The sequence below is a fragment of the Pelmatolapia mariae genome, linkage group LG20, assembly GCF_036321145.2.
Source record: "Pelmatolapia mariae isolate MD_Pm_ZW linkage group LG20, Pm_UMD_F_2, whole genome shotgun sequence".
Classification (NCBI taxonomy): domain Eukaryota; kingdom Metazoa; phylum Chordata; class Actinopteri; order Cichliformes; family Cichlidae; genus Pelmatolapia; species Pelmatolapia mariae.
The window spans coordinates 7645159-7655000 of NC_086244.1; the positions used below are offsets into that span (position 1 = coordinate 7645159).

General features: G+C 39.1%; 1 protein-coding gene across 1 annotated transcript in view; it reads right to left on the bottom strand.

Annotated features, from left to right (window-relative positions):
- Nucleotides 1–859: 859 nt before the first annotated feature.
- The window catches only part of LOC134618562 (probable phospholipid-transporting ATPase IIA), a 36181-nt gene continuing 27198 nt past the window's right edge, over nucleotides 860–9842 (bottom strand). The window contains exons 24-28 of the mRNA XM_063464018.1: nucleotides 8558–8622; nucleotides 8245–8353; nucleotides 8097–8154; nucleotides 5056–5259; nucleotides 860–2656 (exon numbers count right to left, since the gene is read on the bottom strand). Of these exons, the coding sequence (XP_063320088.1) occupies nucleotides 2520–2656; nucleotides 5056–5259; nucleotides 8097–8154; nucleotides 8245–8353; nucleotides 8558–8622 (573 nt within the window). The 3' untranslated portion in view covers nucleotides 860–2519. The remainder of the gene's footprint in view (nucleotides 2657–5055; nucleotides 5260–8096; nucleotides 8155–8244; nucleotides 8354–8557; nucleotides 8623–9842) is intronic.

Below are 9842 nucleotides of genomic sequence, written 5' to 3' on the forward strand. Positions count from 1 at the left end.
GCATCAAATCATCAAATTCCTGCAGGCAGGGACATAAATTTTGTTAAATATTTAAAAATCACTTTTAAATACAGTTTGTAATGAGTGAGTGAAATCCAGCCTGCCTGCCCCACAGAGGGAGCATGTGTGTACATGACAGTATCGTCAGCATAAAAATGTATTTTCGCAGGAATGTTCATTCATAAAACAAGGCAATGAAATAGGCCCCATAATAGAGCCCTGCGGCACACCCTTAGTGAACTTTAGGGTTAACAAATTTAGGGTCCTCTACATAAACACAGAGTTCAATTTACAAAATAATTTCAAAATCCTTTAGCCTAACAGCCTCAGGACCAAGAGCAGCATTAATGTGCTTTTTTCAGTGGTAATCCTTGAGCCACTGAATCAAATGACTTAGATCCAGAAATAAGACAGCACAGTGTACTTTCCTGCCCAGGGCACCTATGAGATCATTTATCACAGTTGTAGCAGCAGTAATTATACTGTCCCTAGTTGTAAAACCAGACTGAAAATAACCTTAAAATAAAAGCAGATTAAAAACTTTTATAATAGCAAACTTACCTGAGATTCAAAGATTTCAGGATGATCTCCACCTTTAAAGAAAGGGAGAATAGAGGCAGCTTTCCAAATATTAGGTATGGAGCTGGACTCAAATTAAAAATGTGAGCGATTGGCTCGGCAGTGATATCAGCTGAGATCTTTAAGATATAAGGATCAGGATCGTCTGGAAATCGTATGAAGATTTTTGAGTGCTACAGACATGGCACACAGCAAGAAATCATGGTGTGAAGCAGAATAGTAAAAGTAATAGTAAAAGAAATATCCACAAGAATGGCACAATTAAAGAAAACATGTTTATTAATTATCATCACAACATTAACATCAGCACAGTTCTCCCTTTTTTGTTCTGCTCATTTGAGTGCAAACAACATTGTTAAATAAAACATGGCAATAAATTAAAAATTATGTTATTTACAAGCAAGCAAACCATTTTAGCATCATGTACGCTCTGCACTTCAATTACAACATAAAAATATACTAATTAGTTGTACAAAAAAAAAAAGATTCAGTGCAAACAGCTTGCTGAAGTCAGTGAAGACTGAAATTCCCATTTAGCATACAAAAGAAATGATTAATTATGGCACCCTGGATACTGACATATTAATTACATAAGAGAAAAGTAACGCCTTTTTAAAACTGAAACAATGTGGTCATGTTAGCTGCTGATTTTTCACAGTCCACCATCACACCACTAGTGAAATGAAATATGAGGAGTGTAGCATCGTGAAGTTTTACTTTGAAGGTGCAGTACTAATACTTATTGACAATATTCACATGAGTAGTGTGTTGATTTGATCCCTTTTTTTGTTGTTGCAGTGAGAAGTGAGGGGGCCCTGGATTAGCTGACATGAAAGGTGGCGGCTGGACGCCGGTCACCAGGGTATTTTCAGTTATGGCTTTAGGTCACTGTTACAGTGAGTCATCATGCAATGCTGAAGCGTGGCCGTTGCTGGCCTGCCCAAGTGGCCACATTAGAGACTGTGCATTCTCCTGTGAACAAACAGCCTGTCGGGAGCCCCGGCGGAAGGCTCGGCTGCAAATAACCGGCACTCCTTTGTGGTCGTTTTGACCACGCTCCACAAACAATAACAACTCAGGGTCCGCACAATGAGACAAGGACAGATTTAACATCAGACACCACGGGTCATGCTAAAATAAACTACCACACCACCTCCGCCGTGCTGGGATGTAGCTTCGAGGTGACGCATAAACAAATGCACAAACTTGCAGACGTCTGTTTTATGCAGTCTAGCCAGCAAACTTCTTTTGTAACCGTACAATTCTCAAACTCTGTTTAGAAATAACTGTTTAAGGAGAGTGTGACCCAAGTCCTGAGTGAAAATGCTACGTCAAATTCCAGTTCTTAGATTAAAAACTAATTTACTATTTAAGATGGAACTGGAAATTAGACCAAATTCCTTTGCAAAACCAGTGATACGTCTACAGATGTCTAAATGAGTTAACTTTCCAGTGTAATTTCCTAAATATAGAACAATTTGGACCTGCATAATTCACTGAAAGCTGTTTGTATTTTGCATTTATTACATTCAGACTAAATGGTTTCAGGTATATTTATGTTAGGGATGTTTTTAATGCTGACAGGACAACTGAAACCAGTCCCAGCTGGTCAATCTAATCCATCCCACAATTTGTTGCAGGTGCTCTTGACAATAACAATCAATCAGTCTTTCCTTTCATGAAAATTCATGGCAATTAACACAGTTTCGTTGTTTTTTTTTTTTAAACTGACACAAACTCTCCCAACCAGTAAACAATCTGTCCCTGTCGATTCAGTCTACATTTGACATTTCTAACAAGAGTTTTTCAGAGAAAATTAAAGGGCGTTTATCTGTATTTGATTCTCTGGTCAAGGTGCAGGTTTGCAGTTCAAAGAGAGGAAAATCTTTGTGTTTTCCCACAAAAAACAAATCCGGAGACCTCTCGGAGGACACCTTGGTTTAAGAGGTCAGCTTGGAGTAATTGGGTGGAGAGAAGCGTCTGCGCAGGTACTTGAGGATGTACAGCGGCAGACAGCTCACCAGCGTGATGACGGTCACTTTCCACAGGAACGATACGGTGGTGATGAAATAAATATCTGACACAAAAAAAGAGGTAAAGGTAAGATTGTTGTTATAGGATACAAACAGACATGTCCCACCATCATACAGGAGGGAAAACATTTTTCTCTTTTTTCTTGTTCGCACATGCAACTCAGCTAATTTTGCTGTGTTAAGAGTTCAGTTCTGACTTCTTTATGTCTGGGCTACAACCTGATTGTTGTTGTTTTAGGGTGTCTGCAGGTACAGAATTTTAAATACCTTTTCAATGCCACTTTGAATGAAATTTAAGACCAGACTTTTAATAAAAATGCAAACTTGCAATAGAAATGCACATGAATAAAGCCTAAAACACCTTCCACACACAGTGCAGTTTGCTTTGTAAGTATTTCCAGACACTAGCTTCAACCATCAACAGTAACTGTTTTTCTTTTTGTCCTTAAACATACATCCTCCCAGTTTCACACACTGAATGCTGGCTACCAAGGTCTTTTTCATCACCGTCAGAATTTCAGTGTATTGCAAGACTTGGTGCTCCCTCAGGGTCAATGGGTATAAAATGACTTTTTCCCTTGTCTAACCTTGAGCCTAACCACCAGGGTTTGTTTGTTTTGTTTTGTTTGTTTGACAATTTTTTAAGTGGTGTTTTAATTTTTAGCTAATGCTAAAAGCTAACAGCTAACGTATACTAATGTGTCAGCCTACTGCATATTAGCTTGTAAAGTGGTGACACCGCTAAAAAGACTGAGGAACCTCCAAGCTATGTTTAAGGGAATTTAATAGTTTTGAAGGTGTTTTAATTAAAATGATGCATATTATTATTCTGTTGTAATTTTACTCAGTTGTATATAGCATTTGTATTCTATTTTTATCCTATTGTATATTTTATTCTACTGTGTATAGTATTTTATAGTATTTTATTTGATTCTATTCTGTACAGTTGTGTACATTATATTATTCTTATTGTATTATAATTGTTGCTATATAACTTTTACACTGTCCACTTTCTGCTGTGACAAAACAAATTTCCCACATGTGGGACTAATAAAGGTTATCTTATCTTATACTCATGGGTGTAGAGACAACGGTTACAGCGTTAGATAGTGATGGAAACCATAAGAGAGGATTTTCAGACAGGATGTGGGGTTATAAAGCAACATAATTTTTGTACTTCAAAACTATTCTTTGTGCAATGAAAATAGGAAATGAGACCATGATGATCTCAGAAAGCACGACCACACTGAAACACACTTATAATGCTTCTGCTTTCATTTTTGTATCAATAAGGCTTTGAAGTAGCCTCTATGCTGCTCATTGTTCTTCAGCAGGCCAAACTACTTCCTATTGTTTTTATAACACTGGCATGCACCTATACCTCACACACACACACACACACACACACACACACACGCACACACACACGTATATCTGCCTTACATCACACCATCTGCACCCTGACCCCTATCAGTTTCCTGTGTCTTACTGGATATGCACACCTTGCAGTTTAAAGTCTTATGGTATACATTTTCCATATTTAAAAAAGAACACAATTTCCTTCAGGAGTTCTTGACCAAGTCTTTTTGAGTTAAAGCCGTATGGGTACAGAATGCTTAGAATGCAGAAGACAGAAAAATAAACCCTGGAAAATGTCCAATTAAAAGTGTAAACTGCACATTCAACAGAAGAATAGGCTTTAAAATCTATTCTAGTCTGACTTGAAGAGGGAGAAAACGTGTACCAAAAGGGTATTCTTGACCACATGCCAGTCATGATCTTCAGTGGTCGAGGTTGCAGGCTGAAAATGGAACTCCACACCCCACATAAAGCTCAAAATAAGACCTTGAAGAGCCCTTGGTCACAGTATTGTGTATGTCACGAATCTTAATATGGCACAACTAAAAATGCCTTACTGTTTGTCAACTAAAGTAAATGTGTGGGTGCAACAGGGCAATAAACTGTTGTTCTATGAATGTTTTTCTTTTAGATTTTTAACGGCTATGAATTTATTTATTTGGTGGGAACATTGTTTTTTTGGGGTAATGTTCTCTAACACACCTTTGCTGTGATAAACACATAAACCTTGGCAGCTCACAGGAAACTAACTGGACTGTAGGTATTTCCTCTTTGATACTACAGCATGCCTGAGCGTCGTCCACACCAGGAGAATTTGTCAATACAGTCAGCTTTGGACTTCCTAATATTCAGCATACCGCTGTTTATTATACACTAGAGACACAATATGAATGAGCGGGGTCTCCGTACTGCTGAATGCTGACGTACTATTTCAAGGTCAGCAAAAAAACAAAATAACACTGTAGTGAAATCAATTCAGAAATGAATGCATTTGCCTTCGCTTCCCCATGAATTAGATAGCGCTTCAGCCTGAAAGTCACTCTTTGTCTGACAAATGCATCTATGTGTGATCGTGTTCACTTACCGATGAACTCGTGCAGGAAGACGAGCGAGGCGATATAAGAAGCCAGGCTCAGGAGCTCGGCAACTATCATGAGCCAGTGCCATGTCTGAATGGTCAGGGCCACCATCAGTAGCTCAGTCAGGATAAGAGAGGTGAACGAAATGGCAACGATATGGACAAATTCGGACTCAAAGAGCAACATTGCTCCATACATGATGATGCTCCCTGTGGAGGAAAAAGAGGCCTTAATGTAACTACAGCTTAAAAATGTGATAATTTAACTTGATCCACCTCCTCAGCTCATCCACAGTTTGAAATAAGCTGTTTAACATTACACTGATACAATTTGTTTTTATTAAAATAATGACAATGAAGATATTAAATATTTATGGTAATCTCATCATGTAACAATGACAATAATGGGAACGTTGAAATAATGAAACTTCTGCTTTGAGTAAAAGGAAAACTGAGGTGCTTAGTTCAAACTGAGAATCCAAATGGGGGTGTCTGCATGTTTGTGTGACTACAATGACTTTGAATGTGGCACCATTGTTCGTGACAGAAGGGCTGGTCTAAGTATTTCAGAAACTGCTGATCTACTGGGATTTTCCCAAACAACCACCTCTAGGGTTTACAGAGAATTGCCCGAAAAAGAGAAAATATCCAGTGAATGGTAGCTTTCTAGGATAAAATGCAATGTTGATGTCAGAGAAGAATGGCCAGACTGCTTCAAGTGACAATAAGGGAAGAGTAACACAAACAAGCACTCGTTACAACCAAGATATGCAGAAGAGTATCTCTGAATGTACAACACGCTGACATGCTCAGAACAGACACACTTTGATACCAACTGAACTTCATTTACATGTCACTGCCTAGCTGGGTACTGACGATACCACCAGTGTACCATCCTCTACATTGTGGAGGACTTTAAATACCTTGGAGTATACATAGACAATAAACTGGACTGGGTTAAAAACACCACTGCACTTTACAAGAAGGGCCAGAGTCGTCTCTATTTTCTGAGGCGGCCAAAGTCCTTCAACATCTGTCGGACAATGCTCAGGATTTCCCATCGGCCTGTTGTGGTCAGTGCTATCCTCTATGCTGTTGCATGCTGGGGCAGCAGGTTGAGGGTCGCAGACACCAACAGACTCAATAAACTGATCCGTAAGGCCAGTAATGTTGTGGGGATGGAGCTGGATTCCCTCAAGGTGGTGTCGGAGACGCGAATGTTGCTCAAGATAAAGACAATGTTGGATAATACCTCCCACCCACTCCACGACATGCTGGCTAGCCACAGGAGTACGTTCAGTGAGAGACTGAGATTACCAAAAAGCACCACTGAACGACACAGGAAATTATTCCTGCCTGTGGCCATCTCTCTGTACAGCTCCTCCATCTAATACACTGTAAACACTGCAATAGTTACAGCCTTTTTGCACATGCTCTTTTCTACTATGTAAAATTCCTGTCAACATCCTTGATTTATAATCAGGGGTGCACATAAGTGGTCCGCAGGTGCGCATTCGCTGTCAAAATAAAAGACGCGCACCAGATAAGAAGTTGCAACGCGCGTTCAATTACTTATAAAAGGCACTGTTTTTGTCCGCTGGAGTGGGATTTTCACGGCATATTCTGCACCACATCTCTGTGCGTTCATCATTTGTTTGAAGCCAGCTCATCTCCTGCAACCACTTTTCCGAGAATATGCGCTTCTTTTGCGGTTCGGACTCCTTCTGACATTTGGTGGAGGAACCCCAAAGTAATTGCTTAAAGGAGCTTGCTTCTTCGACATCTTTCAGAGTTCTAAACAAATGTCTTTCCTCCTCCAGAAAATCTTATGTACGCAAACGCGCATTGTAACTTATCTGGTGTGCGTCTTTTATTTTGACAGCGAATGCGCACCTGCGGACCACTTATGTGCACCCCTGTTTATAATTACAATCACCTCTGTCAATCCTTGATATTAATTATTGAGTGATTTGTATATATTGTGCTATTTCTTAAATTTCCTAAATCTGTAACATATTGTATTGTTAAATAGTCTAGTCTGTTTCTGTTATTTATACTGGAGCAACTGTAACCACATAATTTCCTTAGGGATTAATAAAGTATGCTGATTCTGATGCTAGATAACACACCATCATGTCACAAAGCTCAAATACTGTGAACATGGCAACGTGTTCACTGTACTCAAATGGCCTCCAAAGTCAGCAGACATCAATGTAATAGAGAACCTTTGCGATGTGGATGTGGAGAAATGGGAGATTCAGCAACTGTTTGTTGTCTTGTCAATATGTACCAAAAATCTCAGAGTAAAGTTTTCAGCGCCTCGTTGAATCAGGCTGACAAGGTGTACCTAATAAAGTGGCCAATGTGCTTGGCTTATTACAGAGACTAAAAAAAAAAATTAATCAAAATATTACTTTAAAAGAGAAAAATTAGCTCTTACATAAGAAGAACAAAGCCCACTTTATTACCTCTTTAAAATACCATTACATTTAAGCGTTTTCTGCATATTATGGTTGTTATGAGAGATTTTCCAAAGTAATCTTTGGCCAGTAACAGTAGCACTCTTCTATCTAATAGAATCGTGCCTCCTTTAACATACAAGCATGAATAGGACCGAGAAGAATGATACAAACACACAGAAGTGGTTTGCAAAAAACGCCCTTACCACTGCTTGGATATACAGTGTTTCGACAGAAATAGACAAAAAAGGTTTCGGGGTGTAGTTTAGAATGTCCGCGTAAACAGCTTTCATTGCAACGGTCCATGTCGGAAAGTTACCTCAAGTTTTTCTTTAACAAAGTCCCTAAAGAAAAGAAGAAAGTGTGTGGGCTTTTCAAGAGTGATAAGTCATGAACCTAAGCAATATATCTTGTTTGTTTGACGGGGAGTGACTCATCAGTCTGCCAGTGTAGACGTCTTGTACAGATGCAAACATTTAAACAAGTATATGACCTGAAATACAGCTTAGATGCTGTAAAGTACTCAAAAATTAAGTATATTTAGAATTACTGACTCATTGCCAGTAGTTTGCACAAACTCTCTCTTACCTTGATATATACTTATTAAAACCCATATTAGGAACGTCTTGAAAGATAGTGGTCGACCCTGTGAAAAGAAGACAGTGCGTTCATATTCACCGATTCAAACTTACGTGCCTGCACAGCAACAGTTAATTTGCGAACATTTACTAGATACCTTCAAAAGATCCTTATACAACTCTGGGTATAGCATGGCAACCTCTGACTTAACATCTTTGTCCAACACCAGGGAGAAGACAGGGAACATGGTGTAGATAGTGGAATAGCTGAAACAGACAAAAATCGAGTGTGATGAATACTTCCCAGATAAGATGTCACGTGTACAAATTGGTTGAAATCTTTCATTGTAAGATTTTGCATATTTCCCCTTTTAAACATTTCAATAGTCTTAACACAGAGGAAATGCCAGGGACACAAGGCAGCTAAATGCTCTCTTGATAAGTCATCTCCATTCAGAGCGTGTATCTTACCCAATAATCAGGAATCCTTGGTAGAGTGGGACTGAAGCAAAGTAGAAAACAGAGGAGAAAACTGCCTAAAGGAACAGAAGAAGAACAAATGAGAAAATCTGTTATCTGTGATTTTTCTCATTTCAACACCCAAATGATATTATAAGCAGTATTGGAACATTGACACACTGATATTTGAACTCCATGACAGAAAAAACACCATACTTTCATTAAAGGAGGCCTTTTATACTCATTTTTAATCGAGTACTTTTGCATGACTCACAGTTTAAAACTGATTTTTAAACTCCTTACACCTTCCTTTAAGCCAAATTTCTTTTGATAGGCTGCCCTCCATTAACAGAACATTTGAACAGCAGGTATGGTTGTGCTCATAGATATAACTATGTGAGATTTTAAGGGTAACTGCTTTGGCCATCCTTAATATAACCATCCACCAATTCTAATAACATTTCTATGAAAAAAAACATGGGAAAGCGTAATACGCCCCATTAAAAGAAACCCAGCTTTAACATTAACCTTCTGTGGGAACACACAAATCAAAAGGTGACCACAAGGACATCATTCTAAAGCAAACTACTGCAAATACTTGGACTACAATGGCAAATTCTACAGTTTAAAATGATGAGATGTCAATTAGTCAGACAGCTGCAAACTGGAGAGGTCACAGCTCCAGCTGTGGTTGGTGTTATTGTGAGACATGCGGAGGAAGGCCTCCCCAAAACCCCAAAGTCCACGATACAATGAGTCATGGGTTGCCCCTCCACCGCGGGGGCTGATGTTGGACTGGGACATGGGAACTAGACAGACTTGTTAGGCCTGGTGGGGGCAGTTTAGAAGGGCACCACAGACTGCCTTCTCTGAGTCATCATGCATCCCGCCCTTTCAAGACCACCCCTGAAACCTCTCCCTGCCTCTCCCCAAACTGATCCTCTCTACATTTAGATTTTAGGTGCTGTGAGTAAGAACAAAAAACACCTCCCTGCATTAACTTTAAGGCTGCATACACTTTTTTTTTCAGTGTGGTTTTGGCTACAAACAAGCAGAAAAGGGCCAAACCGATTAGCTAAATTCAAACACTAAACACAGTCCTTTTGCTTGTAATCATCTCAACCTTTTTTTGACATTATGCAGTTGAGCATGGGAGTAAAGAAAATAAAGAAAAGAGAAATATCTCTAGATCACTGAAGTTTACTGTTTTTAGAAGGTTAAATTTAATTCACAAGGGACTGAAATATCTTGACATCCTGATAACCAGCACAATATTTAACACAGATAAAACAGTACC